The sequence below is a fragment of the Callithrix jacchus genome, chromosome 7 (genome assembly GCF_049354715.1).
Source record: "Callithrix jacchus isolate 240 chromosome 7, calJac240_pri, whole genome shotgun sequence".
Lineage (NCBI taxonomy): Eukaryota > Metazoa > Chordata > Mammalia > Primates > Cebidae > Callithrix > Callithrix jacchus.
The window spans coordinates 83,099,521-83,127,493 of NC_133508.1; the positions used below are offsets into that span (position 1 = coordinate 83,099,521).

The 27,973-nt window shown below is 46.1% G+C and overlaps 2 protein-coding genes across 2 annotated transcripts; both read left to right on the forward strand.

Moving 5' to 3' along the window:
• Positions 1-385: 385 nt before the first annotated feature.
• NSUN4 (NOP2/Sun RNA methyltransferase 4) lies at positions 386-26,748 on the forward strand. The gene is made up of 6 exons (XM_002750774.6): positions 386-504; positions 4,626-4,969; positions 12,654-12,808; positions 18,921-19,081; positions 25,117-25,241; positions 26,134-26,748. Exons 1-6 carry the CDS (start codon positions 412-414, stop codon positions 26,408-26,410), a joined length of 1,155 nt encoding a protein of 384 aa, XP_002750820.1. The 5' UTR covers positions 386-411; the 3' UTR covers positions 26,411-26,748.
• On the forward strand, positions 1,196-3,964 carry LOC144576989 (sperm head and tail associated protein-like). The gene has a single exon (XM_078331613.1). The coding sequence runs from the start codon at positions 1,592-1,594 to the stop codon at positions 3,821-3,823; it is 2,232 nt and encodes a 743-aa protein (XP_078187739.1). The 5' UTR covers positions 1,196-1,591; the 3' UTR covers positions 3,824-3,964.
• Positions 26,749-27,973: the final 1,225 nt, after the last annotated feature.

Below are 27,973 nucleotides of genomic sequence, written 5' to 3' on the forward strand. Positions count from 1 at the left end.
TATCTGGTCTCATTTCCCTCTACCTAAAGATCTTTCTCCATACAATTTCGGCCTAGGAGGCCCTTCCCGCCCCTTTTCGCCTAGCTAACTCTTTCAGTACTCAATCATCTGCTCCTAATCCTCCCTGATCCCCCAAGTGGGCTAGGGGCTTCTTCGGAGTCCCTTGCACTGCTCTAAGCATCCAGGCAGAGTTATCATTGCGGGTGCCAAGTTGCTCTTTTGCCGGTAGCCTTCAAGGGATCCCTGGAGGGGCGGAGTCTGTAAAAGCGCGCGGAGTCCTGGGAGAGCTGCGGATGTAATTCCCTCCTCTTTTCTGGCTTGAGTCCCGCCTGGCGGCGCTCCCCACCTCCCCGGAACACGCTAGTCTCCCGCTGCGGTTCCGGTCGGAATTACCCAGCGGCGCACGCCAACATGGCTGCGCTGACCCTGAGGGGCGTCCGGGAGCTGCTGAAGCGTGTGGACTTCGCGACGGTCCCGCGGCGACATAGACATAAAAAGAAATGGGTAAGGTCCGGTTGGGGGCGCAGGAGGGAACAGTGAGGCGGAGACTTGTCCAGTCCTTTCATTTCCCGGCCTTCTGGAACGCCTAGGCCTCTTTCCCAACTACTTTACGGAGCGTCCCTGGCACCTCCCTCTCACGTCTGTTCCGTCACAGCCTCTGTCCGTACCCCTTTTTTGTCCCGAACGTTCGTCTCTTCCGCTTGTTACGTCTGCAGCCTCCTGTCTCTGCCCCTCTAGTGGCGTCATCACCTCCGCCTTCATTCTTTTAGTGATGTCACCGCCTCTTGTTCCCCAGCTGTGTCCACCTACCTTTCTGTCCCCCACCACCCCCTTTTACTTCCCTCCCTTCCTCTCCCCCTTCCCTCTCCCCCACCCTTTCTCTTGCCCGTTCATTCTTCCTGCACATGACTTCTCCTCCTTTCCTCATTGATCTTCCAGCTGGGTCGCCCTCATCCCTCGGAAAATACCATAGCGACCTCCCCTTCCCTTCTGGGTCTCCGCCGCCTTGCAGGAAAGGATTCAGCCCCTTCCTCAACCTCGAGCTGCCTCTGGCGACCGGGAAAGGTTACAGCGACCACCCTGTCCATACTGCCGGCCTTTCCCCAAACGCAGGCAAAAGGTGCAACGAATCCTCTCATCCTCTGGAATCTCCCTGCTTCTCCAGAGAACCTTTTTCTTGCCACCCTAGTAGCCCTGGAATTTCTTCCATACTGCCGGCCTTTCCCCAAACGCAGGCAAAAGGTGCAACGAATCCTCTCATCCTCTGGAATCTCCCTGCTTCTCCAGAGAACCTTTTTCTTGCCACCCTAGTAGCCCTGGAATTTCTTCTAAGACTGACACGCCCCCCTGCCCACCCCAGCTGATTCCCTCTCCGCCTCCACGATCTCGTCTTCCACAGCCACAACCTCCCTCGCATTCAGGGAGATGTTATTTTGAGTCCTCTTCCCCACTCCTGGAAAGGACCTACTGCCGCGAGCCCTGCCACTCGGGGTCCCCACCTTCCAGTTCCTATTTTGAGCAGTTCAGCATAACGGGGTCACCCCCTGTCTGTCAGCCGACCCCTTATCACACCTGGATCAGTCCCTCGAGAATGCAGCGTCCCTGTCTTCAAGGCACTCACTTTGACCAGAACACTAACCTCTGTTACTATAGCGGATGCCCTTCGGCTTTTGGAATCGGCCCCGCAATCTCCTCACCCCTTGCTCAGCGGTCCCCGGGAAGGAGCCCATTGACCTCCCCTCAGCTCACTCATGTACCCTTGGAAACTGGACTCGTGATTTCACCTCCTCCTACTTATAGGACCCCGACCCCAGGAACTTGCCTCAAGATTTCACCTCCCCTTGCTCGCCGACCAGTGGAAACTAGTCCTGTGGCCTCCCCAACCCTTTCTCACAGAGTTTTGGAAACTGGGCTGATGATCTCTCTGCCCTCTCACTGGTCCTCAGGGAGAAGTTATAATGACCCCCTTCTTTCCCCAGCATCTTCCCCACCTACTGGCAAATTTTACCGTGGCAGCCATAAGCCTCCAGACTCTTGTGAACCCAAACCACAGCTTGACCTGCCCCTTGAGAAAAATTATTGTGACTCCCCACTCTCTTCTCAGGCAGGCATGTCTGGCTCTCCCAACTCACCTCCAGAGGGCTCTTATCATTATTCCCATCTTTCCTCAGAGGCCTACCTGCCTACCCTTGGGAGTCCTTGCTGTGTCACTCGCCTACGCTCTGGGAGTACTGATTCTCCTTGCTCACCCCAGTTCCAGGCTCCCAGGAAGGCTTGCTTTGAGTCCCTTCTCTCCTGGGAGGCAGATGGGAACTCTTACCTCTTCTTCACCCCGGACACCACAATTTCTGGTCCCCACTGTTCCCAGGAACCATCTCTTCCCCACTGTCCTCATTCTGGCCTTTCCTCCTTCTCTTTACCCCCGGGCAACCAGTCTATATCTCTACCCCAGCCACTCCACCACAGAAGCTACAATGAACCCCCTCTTCCCACCCCAGTTGCCCCCCAAGTGAAGTCCCCTAAATTCTCAGAGTTAAGACAGTCACATACTCCCCACAGGTGTCACTCCCTAGTCACCACTCCCCAGCACACCCCTTCTGGCCAGCCCAAGCCTGCTAAGGCCAGCACCTCTCCCCCAACTCCCTCCCTCCTCTCTGGTCCTTCTTGTATCGAGCCATCCATCACAACTCCTTCAAATTCCAGCCCCAAAGAACTTCCCCCAGGGACTGCCTTACCAACTGTGGTCCCTAGAACCCTCAAAACTGTTAGCCCCAGTTCTCTTCCCTTCTGCCTTCCTTGTGATCCTGTCTCGCTCAATAGTTATGCTCAGAGCAGCCCCCACGGGCCCCCCTGCAAAACCCATATATACTCTGTGGTTCCCTCCGCTGCCCATTCCTGCCCACTGTCTGGCTCCCTCAATCACTCGACAGGCCCCCCTCCCATTGTGCCCCTGTGTGACACCTATAGCACTCCCAGGGGCCCACCCCAACCTCATTGCCAGCCTGTGGTGCCTCCTTGTTCTACTCACATCTATTCTTTTATCCCTTTGAGAACACCCTTTGATCCTCAAAGTTTATCCATTGTCCCCCGAGTCCGGGCCTACCCTGACGTTGTCCCTTGTGGCCTCCATATCTACCGTGTGGCCTCTCAAGGCCCTTGCAAAGAGCCCCTGCAGATCCCCTACAGCTGCCCTTTGCTTTCATCCAAGGATTCCAGCTGTAGCACTAATCCCAGCTGTAGTTCGACTGTTATTAGCAAATGCCAGAGTAGTGACAGCCAGAGCAGGAAGTCCTACCAAAGCCAAATTCAGAGCCAAAGCAAGAGTCCCCATCATGGCACAAATCAGAGCCGGAGCAAGAGCCATCATTTGAGCAGAAGTCCGAGCAGGAAAAGGAGTCCCTATCCTAGCAGAAGCCGGAGCGGGAGCAGTAGTCCTCAACAAAACACAAGTCTGGGCCAGAGTGAGAGTCCCCACCTTAGCATAAATGAGCGCCAGGGTGAGAGTCCCCAAATTAGCAGAGGTCAGGGCAAGAGCAAGAGTCTCCACCATGGCAAAAGTCAGAACCGGAGCAAGAGTACCCAACGTGGCAGAGGTCAGGGCAAGAGCAAGAGTCTCCACCATGGCAAAAGTCGGAACCGGAGCAAGAGTACCCAACGTGGCAAAGGTCAAGGCCAGAGCAAGAGTCCCCAACATAGCAGGAACCAGAGCAAAAGTCCCAGCAGGGGCAAAAGTCATAGAACAAGAGTCCTCACCATAATAAGAAATGAGGGCCAGAGTAAAAGTTCTGACCAGACCAGAAATCTAGGCCAGAGCAAGGCATAGATAGTAACAAGATTGCCAGCAATAGCAAGCATCCCAGCTGCAGCAACCAGGACCAACTTGTGGACTCCCCATCTGAAGTCTTCTTTTCTCTTTTACTCTACCTCCTTGTTCTTATCCTCTTGTCCTTCTCTGCTACCCTCAAAGCAGTCATCCTACAAGTCCCTGTGTTAGTTCACACCTCAAGATTCTGTGGGCCCACCTTATGCTACCTTTCTGGGGTCTGGGAACTCTCCCAACGTGACCCTCAACCCTCTGATTCTGAGCATTGTGGTGCTAGTCACTGCATAACGGTGGGTAAGTTACTCACATCTCTCCATCAAATTGAAAGGTTGTTAAATTTTTTTGTATCCTACTGAGCTATCAGTTATAGTGCTCACATAATCTAGTAGACGTGAAAGTGCTTTGGAACATAGAAGGACTGTTTAGAGGAAAAGGGCCTTTTGCTTTTAAGCTCAAAGTTTCCCAGAGCCTCCATAGTTTCTCCTAACCTTCTGCAGGCTCTCCTGAAGAGTCCTCTCCTGAGCTACCATTCTCCCAAGTTCCTCTTACTCCGAAGTCCCCCTTCTTGATGACCCCTGCACAGTACTGTGAGAGTTACATCTTTATCTAACTACCCTGGGATGGGAAGACCTGCCCTCCATTAGTTTTCTCTCTCACACTTCTCTGGCAGGCAGAGAGGATGCAAAAGCAGGAGTAGGCACTAGCTGGATCCAAGATTGCCCCTTGGCTCTGAGGTGGGGTCAGGTAGTAGGGAGTAGAGGCAAGACTGGGAAAACCAATAAGCCTGTCCTTTCTCTTTTAGGCTGCCACAGAGCCCAAATTCCCTGCTGTTCGACTGGCTCTGCAGAATTTTGACATGACTTACAGTGTGCAGTTTGGAGACCTTTGGCCATCAATCCGTGTCAGTCTCCTCTCAGAGCAGAAGTATGGTGCACTGGTCAATAACTTTGCTGCCTGGGATCATGTGAGTGCTAAGCTAGAGCAGCTGAATGCCAAGGACTTTGTAAATGAAGCCATCTCCCACTGGGAACTGCAGTCTGAGGGTAGCCAATCTGCAGCCCCATCCCCTCCTTCTTGGGCCTGCAGTCCAAACCTTCGATGCTTCACTTTTGCCAAAGGGGATGTCAGTCGCTTCCCTCCTGCCAGGTAGGATCTGGAGCCATGACTGGAGCAGCCTGAGCGCAGGCTGGATGTGGCTATGACGAGACCCAGCATGTACCCTCTGCAATAAAGACCATAATATTGCTAATACTTACAGCATGTTTATACAGGCTAGGCATTTTTTGAGGTGCCATACATATGTTATTCCTTTTTGTTCTGTCAACATCCTTATGAAGTAGGTAATATTATTGTTCCTCTTTTACATTTTGGGAAATTGAAGTACAGAGAAGTTAAGATTCTTCCTTGCTTTAGGTCCCTCAGATGGTAAGAGGATAGTATTTAGACCCGGAACCTACTCTGCTCTATGTCTCTGGTAGAAAACAGCCACCTTTTACATGAGCACTCACTAGGTGCTCTCAAGTTGAAATATGTGTCACTCACAGCATCTTCTCATTTTGCCCTCACAGCCACCCATCAAAGTGAATAGGAAAAGTAACTTCATGGTAGCAAAGAGGTAGTGGGACTTTCCTAGGAAATAGGGCTGGCCTAGGGGCACAAAGCTGGTACTAGACTGGGAAAAAGAAAGGAGAACTTCCAGTTTCTTGATCCAATGCTCATGTATGTGAAGTTGAGTGAGAATGGACTCCAGAATCAAATGCTGAATTGTGCTCTAACAATTAAGGAGCACTCAATGTTAGTTGTAGGGTATGGGAATTGATTTTAGAAAGACTGATTGATTTTTTTTTTTGAGCCATAGTCTCACCCTGTCACCCAGGCTGAAGTGCAATGGTGTGATCTCGACTCACTGCAACCTCTGCCTCCTGAGTTCAAGCGATTCTCCTGCCTCAGCCTCCTGAGTAGCTGGGATTACAGGCACACGCCACCACGCCTGGCTAATTTTTTGTATCTTTAGTAGAGATGGGGTTTCACCATGCTGGCCAGGCTGGTCTCAAACTCCTGACCTCATGATCTGCCTGCCTCAGCCTCCCAAAGTGCTGGGATTATAGGTGTAAGCCACAACGCCTGGCCTTTTTTTTTTTTTGAGATGCAGTCTTGCTCTGTTGCCCATGCTGGAGTGCAGTGGCGCAATCTCAGTTCACCACAATCTCCGCCTCCTGAGTTTAAGCGATTCTCCTTCCTCAGCCTCTCAAGTAGCTGGGATTACAGGAGTGTGCCACCACACCTGGCTAATTTTTGTATTTTTAGTAGAAACGGGGTTTCACCATGTTGGTCAGGCTGGTCTCAAACTCCTGAACTTGTGATCCGCCCACCTCGGCCTCCCAAAGTGCTGGAATTACAGGTGTGAGCCACCGTGCCCAGCCTGACTGATTGATGTATTTAAAAATATTGTCTACCAAATGCTCAGCATTTAAGTGCCTGGAAGCATAAGCCCTCATAGAGCTTCCAGTTTAGTGAGGAAAACAGCTATTAAAAAACTATAATTGGCTGGGCACGGTGGCTCACACCCATAAACCCAGCATGTTTCGAGGCTGAGATGGGCAGATCACTTGAGGTGAAGAGTTCAAAACCAGTCTGGGCAACATGGTGAAACCCCATCTCTACTAAAAATACAAAAATTAGCCAGGCATGGTGGCTCACACCTGTAGTCCCAGCTACTCAGGAAACTGAGGCAGGAAAATTGCTTGAACCCAGGAGGAGGAAACTGAGATCGTGCCACTGCTCTCTAGCCTGGGTGACAGAGCAAGACTCCATCTCAAAAAAAATAAAACACTGTAATGGTCGACTGGGCATGGCAACTCATGCCTATAATCCATGCTCTGTGAAAGGCCGAGGCAGGAAGATAATTGAGCTCAGGAGTTCAAGACCAGCCTGGGAAACATATTGAGACCCTGTCTCTATAGAAAAATACAAAAATTAGCTGAGTGTGTTGGTGGATGCCTATAGTCCCAGCTATGCAGGAGGCTGAGGCAGGAGGATTGCTTGAACCTGGGAGGTTGAGGCCATACTGAGCCAATATTGTGCCACTCCACTCCAGCCTGGGTGACACAGTGAGATCCTGTCTCCAAAAAAAAAACAGACAAAACCAAAAAAACTCCATCAAAACTATAATGGTGATAAGTGCCATAGAGGAAAAATACAAGATGCTAGTCTTTTTTTTTTTTTTTTTATGAGATGGAGTCTTGCTCTGTCACCCAGGCTGGAGTACAATGGCGTGATCTCGGCTCACTGTAACCTCCGCCTCCCGGGTTCAACTGATTCTCCTGCCTTGGCCTCCCTAGTAGCTGGGAGTACAGGTGCCCGCCTGTAATTGTTTGTATTTTTAAAAAAGACGAAGTTTTTTAGAAGAGACGGCTAATTTTTTGTGTTTTTAGAAGAGACATGTTTTCACTGTGTTGGCTAGGCTAGTCTCAAACTCCTGACCTCATGATCCACCTGCCTCATCCTCCCAAAGTGCTGGGATTATAGGTGTGAGCCACCACACCTGGCCTAAGGTCTTCTAATTAGGAAATCTAACCCTGTCTTTTCTGAGGAAGTGAAATTTAAGTTAAGATGTGAAAAGTAGGAATTAAAGCTGGTGGCTTGGAGGTGGGGATCAGGGATCATGCTTGAGAGGCCAAGCATGAGGCTATAGAAGCAGGTAGGAGCCTGATTATGAAGGTCTTATAGGCCCTGTGGAATTTTGGATACTTAATCTTTAAGAGGAAGAGGAACCTATAAAACATTTTAAGCTAGGGAATAGCATGGCTTACATTTGATTTTTTTTTTTTTTTTTTTGAGATAGAGTTTTGCTCTGTCAGCCAGGCTGAAGTGCAGGGGGGTGATCTTGGCTCACTGCAAACTCTGCCTCCTGGGTTCAAGTGATTCTCCCACCTCAGCCTTCAGAGTAGCTGGGACTGCAGGTGCTCACCACCATGCCTGGCTAGTTTTTTGTTTGTTTTTTTTTTTTTTTTTGAGATGGAGTCTTGCCCTGTTCCCTAGGCTAGAGTGCAATGGTGCAATCTCGGCTCACTGCAACCTCCACTCCCTGGGTTCAAGTGATTCTCCTGCCTCAGCCTCCAGAGTAGCTGGGACTGCAGGCACCCACCACCATGCCTGGCTAATTTTTTTTTTTTTGAGATGGAGTCTCGCCCTGCTGCCTAGGCTGGAGTGCAATGGTGCGATCTTGGCTCATTGCAACCTCCACCTCCTGGGTTCAGGTGATTCTTCTGCCTCAGCCTCCCGAGTAGCTGGGATTACAGGTGTTTACCACCATGCCCAACTAATTTTTATATTTTTAGTAGAGATGGGTTTTCACTATGTTGGCCAGGCTGATCTTGAACTCCTGACCTCAGATGATCCACTTACCTTGACCTCCCAAATTGCTGGGATTACAGGTGTGAACCACTGTGCCTGGCTGAATTTTTGTATTTTTAGTAGAGACAGGGTTTCACCATGTTGGCCAGGCTGGTCTCAAACTCCTGACCTCAAGTGATCTGCCCACCTTGGCCTCCCAAAGTGCTGGGATAACAGGTGTGAGCCACTGCACCCAGCCTAAATTTGAATTTTTAAATTATGATTCTGGGCACTGCATGGAATACAGATTGGAGGGTGTCAAGGCTGGAAATGGGCATATAAATTAGGAGACTTGCAATAGTACTAGCTTCTGGCTTTGAGGAATACTGTGTGCTTATGAGGATTGAGAGATAAGGCTGGAGGGGGTAGGGAAAGAGCCTGAGAGAAGGGGGGGGGAGAGAGAGGGAGGAGGCTGGAAAAGTATATGGAGGTGCCATATGTGGGAATCCTGAATGCTAGGAGCTTGCAGATTTGGGGAAGAGGATTTTTCTGGTGGCCATGGGTGGCTTGCAGATGACTGGGATTGCCAGGGCTGCATGGCTTTGGGCCTTGTGCCCTTTAGTACATATTGCTGTGAATGTCTAAGATCAGTTGGGCAGCTGAAGGGCAGTGATGTACAGTGGTTATAAGCCTGGGCTTTTGAGTCAGGCAAACCTGGATTTGGACCCTGCTTCACCACTTATTACACATATGGCATTGGATAACTGAGCCTTGATTTCTTTATCTGGAAAGCAGTAATAGCTAACTCTATAGCTCATTATGTGCCAGCCACTATTCCAAGCACTTAACATAGTAATTCCTTCAATCCTCACAGTAACCCTATCTGGAGGTACTCTTGCAGATGAAGAAACTGAGGCACACACACACAAAAAAAACAAACAAAAAAAAGAAACTGAGGCACAAAGAATTTGAGAAATTTGCTTAAAGTCACACAACTAATGAGCAACTGTGCTGGATTCGAGGTTTAGTTAGTCTGGCTCTAGAATTCAGGTTCACCTGCCTCATAGCGTTGTAGCAAGGACTAAATAAAATTACATGTATTAAACACCTAGCACAGTGCCTGCAATATAGCACTTATCAGTAGTACCACCAGTGTTGGTTCTCTTTGTATTTTTTGTAGAGAAGGGGTTTTGCCATGTTACCCTGGCTCATCTCACACTCCTGGACTCAAGCTATCTGCCTGCCTCAGGCTCCCAAAGTGCTGGGATTACAGACGTTGAGCCACTCTGCCCAGCCTTCAGTACTGATTCTCATTAAAGTTATGCTCAGGAAGATAATTTTAGTCACTGCGTAGTGGGTGATTGATTGGGCCAGAGTTAGAGACCAATTTGGAAGCATTGACATTAGGTAGAACCATGGGGTAAGGACCATGTTGATTGAGGTACTCCTGAGAGTGGTGAGGGAACAGGCCACAGCACAAAACCCCTATAAGTTTGCTTTTTTTTTCCCCCTTCTGATTCTGATGGGTTCCCCATGAAATCAAGGGGATCCCAAGAGTTCAATGATCTATTCAGGGAGTACAGAAATTGAATGCAAAATTATAGTTTGTTTTTTTTTTTTCTCAGAAAGAGGGATTATAGCTTTTAGCAGATTTTCAAAACAGAACCAAAAAAAGGTTACAAAGTGATGCTTCCAAAAGGAAGGGACTTGATGGGGATGGGTTTTATGGGCCAGTGCTGATGTGGTAACTGTTTGTGCTTTTCTTAGATTTCTCAGTCGTTTTGTTTTTGTCTTTTGTGAGGGCTGAGGTACACGGTTTCACCAATACCCCAAGCATGATTTGTCTTTGAAAATATCCTATCAAGCATGAGCCTATTTGTGAATGCTGGAGGTGTTAGAGTCTTAGGACTGGGAATTGTAGCTCTTGTAGCTGACCCTCAGTGGTGCTGTGCCTTGTCTTATGCCTTGTCTCCCAGACCTATCCTGTGAGGGTTTTTTGTCACCTTGAGTCTGTCCCCAAGCCTGTCCTTGCTGAGCTACCTCTCAGGCAGGGGCATGACTGCTCACCACCAATTGCTCTTGTGACAACTGGCCTGGGAGTAGGGAGTCCTGTGACATGAGCCTGCTGATCATCCCTCCCGCTCTGTTCACACTGTTGCTACCTCTGATATCTCTGTCTCTAAATGTGTTCCCTCTAGCCCACCTAGCTTTCTAAAACTTGGGTCTATTTGATCATGTCGTTTTCCTTAAAACGTTTTGGTAACTGCTTATAGGTTGTAGTTCACAATCCTTAGCATAGAGTTTAAGACCTTTCACAATCTGGCCTCAATCTGTTTTCCAACCTCAATCGCATGTATCTTGTGTTTCTGTCATGTCAGATTTCTCACTATTTCTGAAAGAAGCTATGAGTTTGTATGCTTCTGTGCCTGTGCTCATTCTTTTTTCTTTCATTTGGACTGCTTCTCTTCCATTATTACCTAATGAAGGCTTTCTATTCGTTTATCAGGCCCAACTCAAGTAACTCAAACAAGCACAGTTGATGTCACTTCTCTCTGAATCCATGAAGCACTTTGTATCTCAATATGTAACCCAAGAAAACTAACTTCCTACTATGTGCCAGGTCCTGTTCCAGGTGCTGGGGATAGTATAATGAACAAAGCAGATGAAATCTCTGTACTTATGGAGCTAACATTCTAATGGGGGGAAATAGGGAAAAATGCATACGTGCCTACACACATGCACACACACCTCTGTACCTATTGTTGTAGAATATTCAGGAGACTGGAGAGACCAATGGGTAAAACAGTTTAACATCTTAACAGATTAAGGTGATCACCGGATTAGTACCCAAGACTGAGCAAAGGAGAAAGAAAATGGGATACTTATATTCATCCAGGATAATGTAGCAGCTAACAAGTTTACAGAAGCCAGAACAAAGAACAATTAATTTGTAACATGTCTTGTGATGTACGTTACATTTGAAAAACAACATTTTGAGAAGTGGCATTGAACATTCTTTGGGTGTTATCTTGCCCTGTGACTTTGCAGTTGGTCAGCAAGAAAAACAGGAGTCTTGAGATGCCTGGGAACTCTGCTGAGAATGTGGGGAGAATAGATAAAGTAGGTTTTACAGGGACTTAATTTTAAGCAGAGCTGGGGGTTAGGTTTTTTTATCAAACAGCACACAACACAGCAAAATTTACTTATTATATAGCAAATACAAATTATAAGGTTTTTACTATTATTGCTATTATTTAATTTCCTTCTTCAATATAAAGTGAATAATAAGTGCTTTAAAGGAAAATAATGCAAGGTAGGGAGGTAGAAGGTGATGACAATTAGGGTCTGTGATTTTAGAACACTTATTTTTGAGATGGGATCTCACTATCTTGCCCAGAGTGGATTTGAACTCCTGGGCTTCAAAGTGATCCTCCTTCATCAGACTCCCAAGTAGCTGGGATTACAGGTGTATATCATCATACCCAGCTTTGGTGGCTGTTACTTTAGATAGAGTAGTGAGTAGTCAAGGAATGCCAGTCTTTCTGATGTAACTTTTGAGGAGAGACCTGAAAAAAGTGAGGAATCAAATCAGGGATATTTGAGGGAGGAGTGTTACAGGTAGAAGGTGTAGCAACTGCAAAAGCCTGAGACAGGAGCATGTGTGGCTTAATTAAGGAACAGCAAGGTGGCTAGTGTGTCTATATTGGAGTGAATTTTTTTTTTTTTTAGATGGAGTTCTGGTCTTTTTTGCCCAGGCTGGGGTGTAATGGCATGATCTCAGTTCACTGCAACCTCTGCCTCCTGGGTTCAAGTGATTTTCCTGCCATAGCCTCCCGAGTAGCTGAAATTATACAGGCACGTATCACCATGCCTGGCTAATTTTGTATTTTTAGTAGAGAAGAGGTTTCACTATGTTGACCAGGCTGGTCTGGAACTCCAGACCTCAGATGATTGCCTGCCTCAGCCTCCCAAAGTGCTGGGATTACAGGCATGAGTCACTGTGCCTGGCCTGATCTGTGTTTTTAAAGGATCATTCTGGACTGGGCACGCCTATAATCCCAGCACTTTGGGAGGCTGAGGTGAGTGGATCACCTGAGGTCAGGGGTTCCATACCAGCCTGGTCAACATAGTGAAACCCTGTCTCTACTAAAAATACAAAAAATTAGCCAGGTGTGGTGGCAGGCGCCTGTAATTTCAGCTACTCAGGAGGCTAAGACAGGATAATCGCTTGAACCCGGGAGGCAGAGGTTGTGTTGCAGTGAGCCGAGATCGAGCTACTGCACTCCAACCTGGGCAACGAAACTCCATCTCAAAGTAAATAAATGAAGGCTCATTCTGGCTCGTGTATAGATGAATAAGTGAATAAGTATGGGTCTGAGAAATGAGTTTTTGCTGTTTGGAGTTCAGGCCCCAGAAGGCATGGACTTGGTAGCCTTGACTCCTAGTGATTGTCCTGACCTGGAATTTGACAATGAAGTGGTCTCCTCTTTTCCAGACCTAGCAACCTGGGTGTCATGGACTACTACCTGATGGATGCTGCCTCCTTGCTGCCTGTCCTGGCCCTTGGCCTGCAGCCCGGGGACATCGTGCTTGACCTATGTGCAGCTCCTGGGGGAAAGACGCTAGCGTTGCTTCAGACTGGCTGTTGCCGTAAGTCAGGGTGTTGGTGTTTTTTGTTTTTTTTTTAATGTAATTTTTTTTTTAGGGTACTGGTGTTTCGGGCAGAGAGAGCTTCCCACCCCACCTAGTCCCAGGTACATTGAATACGGTATGTTTGGCTGGGTGTGATGGCTCATGCCTGTAATCCCAGCACTTTGGGAGGCTGAGGCAGGGGGATCACCTGATGTCAGGAGTTTCAGACCTGCCTGGTCAACATGGTGAAATATAAAAATTAGCCAGGTGTAGTGGCACACTCCTGTAATATAAGCTACTCAGGAGGCTGAGGCAGGAGAATTGTTTGAACCTGGGAAGTGGAGGTTACAGTGAGCCAAGATTGTGCCACTGCATTCCAGCCTTGGTGACAGAGTGAAATCCTGTCTCACCAAAAAAAAAAAAAAAGGTAGGTTCTCTGGTCCCAAAGTCAGAGTGGAGAGTAGTACTTACTTGCTGAGCTTGTGTATTTTTTCTTCTTGCCATTAATTCCTTTCTTTCTCTGTCAGTTGGTCAAGAAAGATTGCTGAGCAAGTTGTCTGAAGGCAGATCACATGACACTCTGATCCGTCTGATCAGTTGATCACATGACACTCACCTCTCTTCACCTCTCTTCATCTGTTTACTTTTCCTCTAAGATTAAGCCTACCAGCTAAAATGATAAGATCTGCCCGAAGCCACCATTTATATGCTTTATGTGCCAGACCTGCTGGCTCCTGTCTTAATCACAGAACTTTGGGAGGCTGAGGCAGGTGGATCACCTGAGGTCAGGAGTTTGAGACCAGCCTGACCAATATGGTGAAACCCCGTCTATACTAAAAATACAAAAAATAAGATGGCCGTGGTGGCAGTTGCCTGTAATCCCAGCTACTTGTGAGGCTGAGCAGGAGAATTGCTTGAATCCGGGAGGCAGAGGTTGCAGTGAGCTGAGATCCTGCCATTGCATTCCAGCCTGGCCAAAGAGAGCAAAACTCCATCTCATTAAAAAAAAAATATATATATATATGTGTGTATATATATATATATATAATATCCTTAATATTTTATATTATATATAAAATATAAGCTTTATATGTCACTCTTCCAGGCTTTCTGTGCTTCAGCCTTACTCTGCTACTCTCTGTTGCCTTTGGTTTTGTTAAATTTTCTCTGGAATTCCCTCATCCTGGCTGTTTAATTCCTTTTGATTTTCAAGCCTCAGCTCAAGTGTGCCATCCCCTGGATGTCTTTCCTTATTACCTCTCCTGGCCAGTTCAGAAATGATGCCTGTCTCCTATGCTCCCACAGCATGGGCATCGCCCTTGCAACATTAGCCTTGCCTTAGAGCTTTACTAGTTATATATCTTCTTCCTCTTAAAGATGATGGATTCCTTGGGAATAAGCCTATGTCTTACTTGTCTCAGTAGAGTAGCCCAGCCCAGGCCTTGTGCACTGTTAATTACTCACTTCAGCCATCCACTGGCCAATATCCTGCCTTAAAATAGATTGTATTTTTCCCTTTCGACCCCAAGGAATAACCACAAGGGGCTGTCAAGCTCAATAACCACTGGAGCTCAGTCAAGCTTCTCTTGCCCTGTGCCCAAGCCATTCTGTTGAGCCTAGACCCTTCTTTTCTAGCTGTTGTCAGCCAGCTTGCATGGTTTAAGTTAGCATCCAGCCTTATGATAGGCAATGGTTGATTCAGAGAGGAATCACATTTGGTCATAGCCTTCTGGAAGTCCAGAGGGAGAGGAGAAAAAATGGGGTCATGGGCTTAATTAATCCAGTGCAAGAGAGCCCAGCCTGTGTGTTGGACAATTCTGATCTGACTGAATGCTGTGGGAATCCATTAGAAGGGAGATGAGTGAGGGTAGGGTTACTTGGAGGAGGAGGAAGGGCAAAGAAGAAATAATTGAGAGTTGTTCTTCTAAGGCCTGCTGAACTATCAGCACCTCACCTTCATCCCAGCTCCTCACTCAAGTGACTGACTCTTGATCCCAAGAAGATAGGATAACAGAATTTGTATAGGAAGGGAAATTAGGGTTTGCTTAGTCTAGCCTTCATATTTTATGGAGGGAGAAACTGAGATCTGTGGAGATTAAATAAATCCTACAGGAGTTGGAGGTAGAGCCAGAACTGGAACCCATCTTCCTTTTTCTCGGTTCACATCATTCTGCAAATTCCTCTAGAGAGCAGAGAATCCAATTTTTACTTCTTCTTCTTTTTTTTTTTTTTTTCCAAATAAAGACAAGGTTTTACCATGTTGGTCAGGCTGGTCTTGAACTCCCGATCTCAGGTGATCTGCTTGCCTCAGCCTCCCAGAGTACTGGGATTACAGGCATGAGCCACCGTGCCTGGCCTTTTTTTTTTTTGAGATGGGTTCTTTTTTTGTTGCCAGGCTGGAATGCAGTGGCATGATCTTGGCTTACTGCAACCTTTGCCTCCTGGGTTCAAGTGATTCCCCTGCCTCAGCCTCCTGAGTAGCTGGGACTACAGGTGTGTGCCCACCGTCCCTGGCTAATTTTTTATATTTTAGTAGAGACAGGTTTTACCATTTTGGCCAGGGTGATCTCAACTCCTGACCTTGTAATCCGCCTGCCTCAGCCTTCCAAAGTGCTGGGATTACAGGCATGAGCCACCATACCTGACCAATTTTTACTTATTTGAGTGCCCTAAAAAAATGGAAACATTGGCCAGGCACAGTGGCTCACGGCTGTAATCCCAATACTTTGGGAGGCCGAGGCAGGCAGATCACCTGAGGTTGGGAGTTTGAGACCAGCCTGACCAACATGGAAAAACCCCATTTCTACTAAAAATACAAAATTAACCAGGCGTGGTGGCGCATGCCTGTAATCCCAGCTACTCGGGAGGCTGAGGCAAGAGAATCGCTTGAACCTGGGAGGTAGAGGGTGTGGTGAGCCAAGATCGCATCATTGCACCAGCCTGGGCAACAAGAGCAAAACTCCATCTCAAAACAAAACAAAACAGAAAAATGGAGACATTGGCTGGTGGCAGGGGCGGGCAGTAACTCACACCTGTAATCTCAGCACAGACAGGCTAGGAGGCCGAGGCAGGTGAAATACTTGAGTCCAGAAGTAGTTCGAGACTAGCCTGGGCAACATAGTGAGACCTCGTCTCCATTAAAATTTTAAAAAAGAAGACATTTCTTTGTGGGAATACTAAGCTGGTTCATAGTATGACCACACCCATTAGATAAGGGTGTGGTCATTCTTTACCATTCCTGTCCTACTTTGTTGCTCTTTGACTCAGAGGCCAGGTACCAACTATCATTTGTCATAAAACTTGCAATATTTTTCTCATAGTAGCACTAAGAGCAAAGTGAGATATTTCTTGAAATCAAAATGAAAGGTAGATGGTAAATCAGAATTAGGCTTGGTTGCATATGATAGAACACCCAACTTACTGGCTTAAAGAGGAAACATTAATTTATCTCTTACGTAAGAGAAGCTGAGATATAGGCAGTCCAGGTATGGAGGCGTCACAATCATCAGGGACTTGAGCTTTGCTTCTGCAATGTATTTTGTTGCTAGTGTCAGCCTTAGCCTCCCTCCCTTTAAGAGGAAGAAGATATGGCTGGGGGTGGTGGCTCACATCTGTAATCCCAGCACTTTGGGAGGCCAAAGTAGGCAGAACACAAGTTCAGGAGTTCAAGACCAGCCTGGCCAATATGGTAAAACCCATCTCTACTAAAAATATAAAAAGGCCGGGCATGGTAGGGCGTGCCTGTAGTCCCAGTTACTCAGGAGGGTGAGGCAGAAGAATTGCTTGAACTTGGGAAGTGGAGGCTGCAGTGAGCCGAGATCATGCCACTGCACTGGGTGACACAGCAAGATTCCATCTCAAAAAAAAAAAAAAGGGAGAAGATATATAACTAGTAAAGCTGTAAGGCAAAGCCTCATGATCCAAGATGACTGCCGGAAGTACAGCCATCATATTTGAATCAGGAAGAAAGGAATGGGCAAAAGAGACTTATTTCATCTCCCAATTATGTCAGCTTTTAAAAAATATCTTCCAAGAATTCCCATCCAATACGTCAGCCTACAACTATGACCAAAAGTTAGTTTTATATATATTGAGACAGAGTCTCGCTCTGTCACCAGGCGCCAGGGTGGAGTACAGTGGCGCGATCTCGGCTCACTGCAACGTCCGCCTCCCAGGTTCAAGCAATTCTCCTGCCTCAGCCTCCTGGGTAGCTGGAACTATAGGCGCACACCACCACGCCCAGCTAATTTTTAAATTTTTTTATTTTTAGTAGAGACGGAGTTTCACCATGTTGGCTAGGATGGTCTCGATATCTTGACCTCGTGATCAGGCTGCCTCAGCCTCCCAAGTGCTGGAATTACAGGCTTGAGCCACCGCACCCGGCCCAAAAATTAGTTTTATACTCATACTTAGTTGTATAACTAAGTATGTATGAGGCCAGGAATTCAAGACCCACCTGGGCAACATAGTGAGACCCAGTGTCTTTTTTGAGACGGAGTCTTACTCTATTGCCCAGGTTGGAGTGCAGTGGCACAATCTTGGATCACTGCAGCCTCCACCTCACAGGTTCAAACAATTCTCCTGTCTCAGCGTCCAGAGTACTAGGACTACAGGCACTTGCCACCACACCTGGCTAATTTTTGTATTTTTAATAGAGATGGGGTTTCACCTTATTGGTCAGGCTGGTTTCAAACTCCTGACCTCAGGTGATCCACCCACCTCAGCCTCCCAAAGTGCTGGGATTACAGGCATGAGCTACCACGCCCAGCCATTTTTTTTTTTTTTCTTTGAGACAGAGTTTCACTCCTGTTACCTAGGCTGGAGTGCAATGGCGAGATCTCGGCTCACCTCAGCCTCCACCTCCTGGGTTCAGGCAATTCTCCTGCCTCAGCTTCCTGAGTAGCTGCGATTACAGGCACGCGCCACCATGCCCAGCTAATTTTTTGTGTTTTTAGCAGAGATGGGGTTTCACCATGTTGACCAGGATGGTCTTGATCTCTTGACCTTGTGATCCACCTGCCTCGGCCTCCCCATTTTTTTTTTTTTTTTTGAGATGGAGTCTCACTCTGCTGCCCAGGCTGGAGCGCAGTGGCTTGATCTTGACTCACTGCAACCTCTGCCTCCCAGATTCAAGCAATTCTCCTGCCTCAGCCTCCTGAGTAGCTGGGATTACAGGTGGGTGCTACCATGCCTGGCTAATTTTTGTATTTACAGTAGAGACAGGGTTTTACCATATTGGTCAGGCTGGTCTTGAACTCTTGACCTTGTTATTTGCCCACTTCAGCCTCCTAAAGTGCTGGGATTACAGGCATGAGCCATTGTATCCGGCCTCTTTTTTAAAAATTATTTTTATTTTTTATTTTCGTAGAAATGAGGTATTGCTGTGTTGTCCAGGCTGGTCTTGAGCTCCTGGGCTCAAGCAATCCACCTTGGCCTCCTCCCAAAATGCTGGGATGACAGGCGGGAGCACCCGAGGTCAGGATTTTGAGACCAGCCTTGCCAACATGGTGAAACCCCATCTCTACTAAAAATGTGAAAATTAGCCGGGTGTAGTGGTGCACGCCTGTAATCCCAGCTACTTGGGAGGCTGAGGCATGAGAATTGCTTGAACCCAGGAGGTGCAGGTTGCAGTGAGCCGAGATTGTGCCACTGCATTCCAGCTTGGGCAACAGAGCGAGACTCTGTCTCAAAAAAAATAAATAAATAAAGAGAAGAAAGAGAGAGAAAAAAAAGGAAGGAAAGGAAAGGGAGGAGGGTGTAAGGGGAAAGGAGAGAAGAAAAAGGAAAAGGTGAAAGGAGAGGGGAAAGGAAAGGAAATTGAGAAAGGGAAAGGGGAAAGAGATGGGGAGAAAGGGAAGCGGGGAGAGGAAACAGGAAAGGAAAGGAGTCTTACCTGATCTGCTTTATTCATTTATTTAAACAACTTCCTTACTTTCTGGCCTATGTAGGTGTTTGCCTTTGTAACCCCACTCCAGAATAACTGATGCTCTGCCGTGCAAATAATAAATGTTCCTGATGCTCGGGTTTGTGTTGGCTGGGACTGCCTGAGAATTGGTCTGACTCCATCAGTGCCATTGCTGGTGGAATGTTTCACTGGTACAATGACTCTGAAATATCTTTATTTCCACAGGCAATCTTGCTTCCAATGATCTCTCCACTTCCCGAATAGCCAGACTACAGAAGATCCTTCACAGCTATGTGCCTCAAGAGATCAGGGATGGAAATCAAGTTCGAGTTACCTCATGGGATGGCAGGAAATGGGGAGAACTAGAGGGGGACACCTTTGACCGGGTGAGTGATTCTTGACTTAGGGCATGCATCCAGCTTAATATGGCCTCCCCATCCTGGCCCCAGGGCCAGAGGGGTAGGATCTAGCCCCTGTGTTTGAGCATGTAGGACTATTTCTGGACCTGGCCAACTCTCCATTGGTGATTTGACCAAAAAAAAAAAAAAAGAAAGAAAGAAAGAAAGAAAGAAAAATCAGCTTAGATGACTGATTATTATCTTCATTAAAGACAGTTGGCAGCAAAAAAGAATTTTAACCTATCTGAGTGGGGAAAGAAGTTATTAGGCTTACTTTATTTCTCAAGTTACTTGGTTGCTCAGAAAGCCTCATGAAGATAAGTATGATTAAGCTCATTTATTTATTTTATTATTTTTTTAATATTTTATTTTTTATTTAAATAATTAGAGACTGGGTTTCACCATGTTGGTCAGGCTGGACTCAAACTTCCAACCTCAGGTGATCCACCCGCCTCAGCCTCCCAAAGTGCTGGGATTACAGGTGTGAGCCACTGTGCCCAGCCCATTTATTTATTTTTGAATGTTAGTGCAGCACATGGTACAAAATTCAGAAGGCACAAAAGAGTATCCAGGGAAAAGTGAGTTTCTCTCTTCTGGCCTGTAGCCCTCTACTTCCCCACCCTATAGATAACCATTGTTTCTACTTTTTTTCTGTATCTTTAAAAATATGTTATTTGTATATATGAATGTAAATGTATGTGTGGTTTTTTTTTAAATAGTGGTAGTATATTATACTCACTTCTGAACTTTGTATTTTTTCATTTAATAATGTGTACTGGGGTTAAGATTGTTTATATTTTTGTGTGTTTTTTTTTTTTTTAAGTTTATATTTTTGAAGTGTAGTTGTTGGATAACAATTTATATGCATTTTAGATTTTGATAGAGATTGCTAAGTCTCCATATTATTTATTTATTTATTTATTTATTTATTTTGAGTGACAGGTTCTTGCTTTGTCACCCAGGCTGGAGTACAGTGGTGTGAACACAGCTCACTGCATCCTCAACCTCCAGGGCTCAAGGGGTCCTCCTGCCTCAGTTTCCCTAGTAGCTGAGACTAGAGGAGTGCACCACCATGCCCAGCTGCTAATTATTCTTTGTAGAGATGGAGTCTCACTGTGTTACCGAGGCTGGCCTTGAAATCTTGGACTTAAGCAGCCCTCTCACCTCAGCCTCCCTGAGTGCTGGGATTATAGTTGCGAGCCACTGTGCTCGGCCAGTCTCTTCATGTTTTTAAGTTATTTCTTTTCTTTTAAATGGCATACTCTAAAAATATGTGTTTAGAACACATATTTTTAAAAATATATAAAATAGGCCGGGCACAGTGGCTCACACCTATAATTGCAGCACTTTGGGAGGCTGAGGCAGGTGGATCATGAGGTCAAGGAATCGAGACCATCCTGGTCAACATGGTGAAACCCCATCTCTACTAAAAGTACAAAAATTAGCTGGGCATGGTGGCGCACGCCTGTAGTCCCAGCTGCTCAGGAGGCTGAGGCAGGAGAATTGCTTGAACCCAGGAGGCAGAGGTTGCGGTTAGCCTAGATCATGCCATTGCACTTCAGCCTGAGTGACAAGAGCGAAACTCCGTCTCAAAAAAAAAAAAATATATATATATATATATATATATATATGGCTGTTGTCTCTGTGTTGTCATCTGATTTACCTAATCTGTCTAGTTCTCACCATTCTGCCTCAACCACTCTAAGAAACTGAAAGAAAAACCAAGGCTTATGGAATCTTGGATAGACTTGAGACTTGCTTTCTGCCTGTGTAGGAATCCCCTATTTATTAAAAAAAAAAAGTTTTTTTGAGACAAAGTTTTGCTCTTGTTGCCTAGGCTGGCAGTGGTGCAATCTTGGCTCACTGAAACTTCCGCCTCCCAGGTTCAAGTGATTCTCCTGCCTCAGCCCCGCAAGTAGCTGAGATTACGGGTATGCACCACCATGACTGGCTAATTTTTTTAAGTAGAGACAGGGTTTCACCATGTTTGTCAGGCTGGTCTTGAATTCCTGACCTCAGGTGATCCACTCGCCTCAGCCTCCCAAAGTGCTGGGATTATATATGAGAGCAGCAGATCATGGTGGCTGGAGCATGACCTCTGCTGTCAGCCTAACCAGTTTCTACATTATAGGGGTGCTACCTTAGACAAGCTGTTGATCTTGCTGAACTTCAACTTCTTCATTTGTGAAATAGGGTAAACCTACCACTTAGGATTATTGTGAGGATTCAGTGAGAGTACCTGGTGGTGAACATCAGGCAAGCAGGAACCATTATCATTAGCCTATGTTTACACACATCCATTGATGGGTGGTGCTCACTCAGATTCTGTGGTTGAACACTTATAATGTTAGAAAGTTCTGCCTCTTACTGAAGTCTGTAGATTGCATGGTATGTGGGTGAGTGCAAGGATTCTGGAGTTAGACTGCTTTATTAGTCCTGGTTTCATTACTCGTTAGCCAGAGAAGTTTTTTATTTTGTAGCTTTTTTTTTTTTTTGCCAGAGAAGTTTTGGTGATTTTCCTAACTTTTCAGTTAAGCTTCAGCTTTTTCATCTATAAAATGAGGATAATAGTATAGTGCCTATCCTGTAGGTCAAAATTAAATAACAGTGCATTTCACACAAAGTGTGGAATATAGAAAACATTCAATAGTATAACATCACAACCCTTACCATTATTATTGTTATTATTTTTTAAGATGGAGTCTCTCTCTGTCACCCAGGCTGGAGTGTAGTGATCTCCGCTCACTGCAACCTCTGCCTCCTGGGTTCAAGCAATTCTTCTGTCTCAGCTTCCCAAGTAGCTTGGACTACAGGCATGTGCCACTATGCCTGGCTAATTTTTGTATTTTTAGTAGAGATAGGGGGGTCTCACCATATTGGTTAGGCTGGTCTCGAACTCCTGACCCCATGATCCGCCCACCTTGGCCTCCCAAAGTGCTGGGATTACAGGTGTGAGCCACCACACCTGGCCACCATTATTATTATTATTTCTATTCATTGATCCTAGATACGTGTTTTAGAACAATATAGAATGAGTGACCTCCCAAAAGATCAAGACCATCCTGGTCAACATGGTGAAACCCCATCTCTTCTAAAAATACAAAAAATTAGCTGGGCATGGTGGCATGTGCCTGTAGTCCCAGCTACTCAGGAGGCTGAGGGAGGAGAATTGCCTGAACCCAGGAGGTGGAGGTTGCGGTGAGCCGAGATCGCACCATTGCACTCCAGCCTGGGTAACAAGAGTGAAACTCCATCTCAAAAAAAAAAAAAGAATGAGTGACCTCCTATTTCACTTGACAGCTTTGATGTTTGAAGATGTCTTTGTTAATTTGCTTGTTGAAAAATTAGTTGTATACAATATACTCTGTGGTAGGCAAGTGTTAAGCACTTTATTTGAGACAAGGTCTTGCTCTGTTGCCCAGGCTGGATTGCAGTGGCACAATCATGGCTCACTGCATTCTTAACTTTCTGGGCTTAAGTGATCCTCCTCCCTCAATCTCCCAAGCAGTTGGAACTACAGGCATGTGTACTATGCCCAGCTAGTTTTTTAAGTTTTTGTAGAGATGAGGTCTCACTGTGTTGTCCAGGCTGGTCTTGAATTTCTGAGCTCAAATGATCCTCCTGCCTCAGCCTCCCAAAGCATTGGGATTACAGGAGCGAGCTACCGTGCCCAGCCGCGTTAGGCACTTTAGATGCAAAGAAGAATGCTATCTCAGGGCTCTACACACTCTTGGTAACTCTATCCCTCTCCTGGCTTCAGTTGTCTATCAGCTGGAGAAGGGACAGGACCTCAGAAATCTGCATGTTCATGGAAGACACTCTTCCCCCAACTCACAACTGTATTTTTTTTGTGAACTCAAGTTTATTTCAAATAATACAATGTTTGTTTGAACATGTTTCTATCTTCCCTTACAATACAATATTCTACAAATTAATATTAATAGAAATATTTGTTAGACACTTGCCCAGGGCTGAGATTAAGCAGGAGCACGATCCTGGCAGGACTGATTATTTATGACTGACATCCATGCCAGTGCCTGATGCGAAGATGCACATGTCTGACGTGGAATGATTTGACTACCCTCCCTAAATGTTTCCTAAGTGTAGTACAACTTCCTTTTCTTTCTTCTGTTACTGAGTGAGATCAACATGTTTTTTAAAGACAGGGTTTTACTCCCATTACCCAGGCTGGAGTCAATGGCACAATCTTGACTCACTGCAACCTCTGCCTCCTGGTCTCAAGCAATTCTCCTGCCTCATCCTTTCAAGTAGCTGAGACTGCCATACCCAGTTAATTTAAAAAAAATTTTTTTGTAGAGATGGGGTTTCGTCATGTTGCCCAGGCTGTTCTCGGACTCCTGGGCTTAAGTGATCCGCTGGCCTTGGCCTCCCAAAATGAACATTTTCCACAGTTGACACTACTGAAGCAATATTAGAAATATATTAGAACCAAGATATTCAGATATATTGCCATTGATTTATAGTCCCCTTGCAATTACATAGCTCTGCTCTTTCTATGCATTAGGGGCTCAGGAGTTCAGTGTTCCTAAGTATACCTTGCAGCCATCTTCCCAAGAGTTCTGGCCACTCCTCAGGACACTGAGAAGGAGTAAGGAAATAATCTGTAGACATTTCTTCCCTTTTGGGTTGGGGAAACTCCCACAGCTTTCTTTCTTTCTTTTTTTTTTTTTCTTGAGACGGAGGCTCACTCTGTCACCCAGGCTGGAGTGCAATGGCATGATCTCAGCTCACTACAACCTCTACCTCCTGGGTTCAAGTGATTCTCCTGCCTCAGCCTCCTGAGTAGCTGGAATTATAGGCGCCCACCACTATGCCCGGCTAATTTTTATATTTTTAGTAGAGATGGGGTTTCATCATGTTGGTCAGGCCGGTCTCAAACTCCTGACCTCAGGTAATCCACCCACGTCAGCCTCCCAAAGTGCGGGGATTACAGGCATGAACCACCACGCCTAGCCAATTTTCCTTTTTTTTTTGAGGCAAAGTCTGACTTTGTCACCCAGGCTGGAGCATAGTGGCATGATCTTGGCTTACTGCAACCTCTGCTTCCCAGGTTCAAGCAATTCTCCAACCTTAGCCTCCTGAGTAGCTGGGACTACAGGAGCGCTGCTACCACACCCAGCTAATTTTTTTTTTTTTGCATTTTTTTTAGTAGAGATGGAGTTTCGCCATGTTGGTCAGGCTGGTCTTGAACTCCTGACCTTCAAGTGATCTGCCCTCCTCGGCCTCCCAAAGTGCTGGGATTGCAGATGTGAGCCACTGCACCCAGCCTCCTGTCATAATTTTCTAATAATTTTATTTATTTATTTTTTTGAGACAAAGTTTCACTGTATCTCAATTACAGTGGCACAATCTCAACTTACTTCAGCCTCAACCTCCTGGGCTCAGGTGTTCCTTCCATTTCAGCTATATGCCCAGCTAATTAAAAAAATTTTTTTGTACAGATGGGGGTCTCACTTTGTTACCCAGACTGTAATAACTTTCCTATTAGATTATAACATAGAAGTGACCAAATCATAAGTACACTGTTTAAAGAATTATCTTATAGTTAGCCTGGGCAACATAGCGAGATGCTGTCCCTCCAAAAATACAAAAATTAGTCAGGAGTGGTGGTTTGCATCTGTGGCTCCAGCTACACAGGAGGCTGAGGTGCGAGGATTGATCCCAGGGAGTCTGAGGCTGCAGTGACCTATGATCGTACCACTGTACTTCAGTCTGGGCAAATGAGCAAGATTTGTCTCTAAAAATTAAAAAAAAATTATAGTATGTTGGTTTTGACTTTTTGACCAGCCACAAATATTCCCAAATATGCTATTTCCCCACTCATTATTTCACAGTTGTCTACCAAGTTAAAATGAGGAACTTTGTCAGGTACTCTGCAGAGGAATAATGGGCAGAGGGAGTATTACACAAACCTCCTAGGCCAGGGACCTAAAACAGCTCTGGCCTAAGGAAGAGAAGCCTATAAGGAGCTTTAATACTTTACCCTTTAACACTCTGGGTAGGTGCTGGTGGATGTGCCCTGTACCACAGACCGCCACTCCCTTCATGAGGAGGAGAACAACATCTTTAAGCGGTCAAGGAAGAAGGAGCGACAGATGTTGCCTCTGCTGCAAGTGCAGCTTCTTGCGTGAGTGACAGATTTTTAAGAACTCAGGACTTTGTGCCAGGGTGCTGTGGGAGTCTGGTCACCTGGGAGACTTGGGGACTGGAAGCTTTTGCCAGGACCATTACCCACACAGGAGTCTTAGGACTGGAGATCTGCCTAGAGGAGACAGAAATCATGGGATTATCTCTGGAACATAAAAACTCTATCTGAATTAGCCGGGTGTGGTGATGCACACCCGTAGTCCCAGCTACTCAGGGAGCTGTGGGAGGAGGATCTCCTGAACCTAGGAGGTGGAGGCTGCAGTGAGCCAAGATCGTGCCACTGCACTCCAGCCTGGGTAACAGAGCAAGACTCTGTCTCAAAAAAAAAAAATCCTATCTGATAGGACATGCATACAAGAGTGGGCTGTACAGATTCATTATGATTTTTTGCCCTCAGTTACTAGCACATGTTTGAAAAATAGCTGCTGGAGTAAAACTCAATCCATAGCCAGCATAGCAATTTGGTCCATAAACAGAGTCAGACAGACCTCAGGGGGGGTCATTGTAAGAAGACTTCCTAGTGAGGAACTCATGGAGTAAGGTTGGGTTGCTTTCCTTTTTTTTTTAAAAGATGGGGTTTCACCATCATGGCCAGGCTGGTCTTGAACTCCTGACCTCAGGTGATCCACCCACCTTGGCCTCCCAAAGTGCTAGGATTACAGGCGTGAGCCACCGCGCCTGGCAGTTTGGGTTGCTTTCTGCCTTGAGAATGACTTTTTCAGGCAGTGTCATTGTGGAAGGGATTTGAGAGGCTGTCTAATCCAGCGACCCATCCCATAGTAGCCTTCCCTTATCCATGTTTCAAGTTCCTTATGTTGCTCTTCTACTTCTGGAAGCGCACTAGTCATGCTTCTATCTCTTTCTGGTTTCAGGGCTGGACTCCTTGCCACCAAACCAGGAGGCCACGTTGTCTATTCCACCTGCTCACTCTCACACTTACAGAACGAATATGTAGTGCAAGGTGCCATTGAGCTTCTGGCCAATCAATACAGCATCCAGGTGCAGGTGGAAGATCTGACTCACTTCCGAAGGCTTTTCATGGATACATTTTGTTTCTTCTCATCCTGCGAGGTTGGGGAGCTGGTAATACCAAACCTCACTGCCAATTTTGGCCCTATGTACTTCTGCAAAATGTGTAGGCTGACGTAGCATCACCCAATCCCTGAAGCGAGAAGACAAACATATACTCCGTTGGAGGCACCAGAAACTGAGACCAGTAGAGATGCATTCTGGGTCTTGTCTCTATCCTATTTGTGTCTTTTTGCAGTTTTCGACAATAAGAAGGTGAAGATTTTCTGTCCTGCTGTCCAGTTGTGGAGCATCAGCAGGTTTCTAACTCACTCATTACCCCCCACCCCATTGCAGGCTTGTACTAAAGTTCACTGCCCACTTAGGGCCTTAGAAGGAGGAGCCAGTGAGCAGGCTCACGCTTTAAGTTGTAAACGTGGGAAGAAGCATTTGACCAATAAAGTTGTTAAAGCTCCATAGACCTGGGGCTGCAGTTGGGGATTTCATGTCAGTTTAAGTGCCATTAGTTATATTTTTCCTTTTCCTTTTTTTTTGAGATGGAGTCTCACTCTTGTTGCCCAGGCTGGAGTGCAACAGTGCGATCTCAGCTCACTGCAACCTCTGCCTCCTGGGTTCAAGCAGTTCTTCTGCCTCAGCCTCCTGAGTAGCTAGGATTACAGGCATGTGCCACCTTGCCTGGCTAATTTTGTATTTTTAGTAGAGACAGGGTTTCTCTATGTTGGTCAGGCTGATCTTGAACTCCTGACCTCAGGTAATCCACCCCACCCCCACCTCGGCCTCCCAAAGTGCTGGGATTACAGGTGTGAGTAGTAGCCAGTTACTGAGCCCCTGTCACCCTTGATGTGAGTTCCACCTGATCAGTCTTGAGCAGCCACCAGGCCCAAATAAACTTGCCTAGTTTCTCCTTATGGCCTATGATCTAATTTAAGGAACAAGTAAATAATCTGCTTACTACTCACATTGGAAAAGCCCTCCTGAGCTGAATAATTCTGGCCATTCCTGCTGTCAACAGTACTGCTGCCCAAATGTGGCTTGGGAGGCTGCTTCTGCCACAAAACCATTATACTCTTGGGCGTGCCTTGTTCTTTATTCATTCATCTAGCAAGTATTCCCAGACCTTGTGTATGACAGGTAGCTAGAGAGCTCTTGGAGATGTAGCAGTTGGGATTGTGGGGAATTACTGGGCTTCCTCATCCTTGGGAATGGTAACTCTCCTTTTTCTTTCTGAACACATAGGAATCTCTTGATGTTTTGTTTTATATTCCAGATTTTTTTGTTGTTTCTAATCTGCAGCTGAGCTCTGGTACCCGTTCTTTGGCCCACCCCAAATCCCTCACTCTTCTCTCGGCACCACAGGGCTTCACTGCATACTCTATGTTCAGGGTGAGATTATATTATTTACTGACTGCATACTTGATATGTTATTTTTGTAACTTTAGCCAAAAGAAAGTAACTTTTAAGTGGCAGGGTTATAAAGAATTGCCCAGGGTCACTTGCGGATATTTTCTTTTTAAACTTTTTTTTTTTTTCCTGGAAAACTGTTCCTTGTGCAGAAAAGGGTATATAACTATATTGTATGTAAAGAATAACTCCATAGAAAATAACTCTGTAACTTCCATATCTGAAGGCTTCTTGGCTCTTTTCACTTTGCTTGTTTCTCCTCTTCCTGCCACTCTTTTTGTC

Excerpts from the sequence above, each read along its gene's own strand:
- LOC144576989 (XM_078331613.1), top strand. The coding sequence starts at position 1,592 with ATGCAGCGTCCCTGTCTTCAAGGCACTCACTTTGACCAGAACACTAAC.
- NSUN4 (XM_002750774.6), top strand. The coding sequence starts at position 412 with ATGGCTGCGCTGACCCTGAGGGGCGTCCGGGAGCTGCTGAAGCGTGTG. Across the intron at positions 12,809-18,920 it reads GCTTCAGACTGGCTGTTGCC|GCAATCTTGCTTCCAATGAT; the intron begins GTAAGTCAGGGT and ends TTATTTCCACAG. Across the intron at positions 25,242-26,133 it reads CTGCAAGTGCAGCTTCTTGC|GGCTGGACTCCTTGCCACCA; the intron begins GTGAGTGACAGA and ends TTCTGGTTTCAG.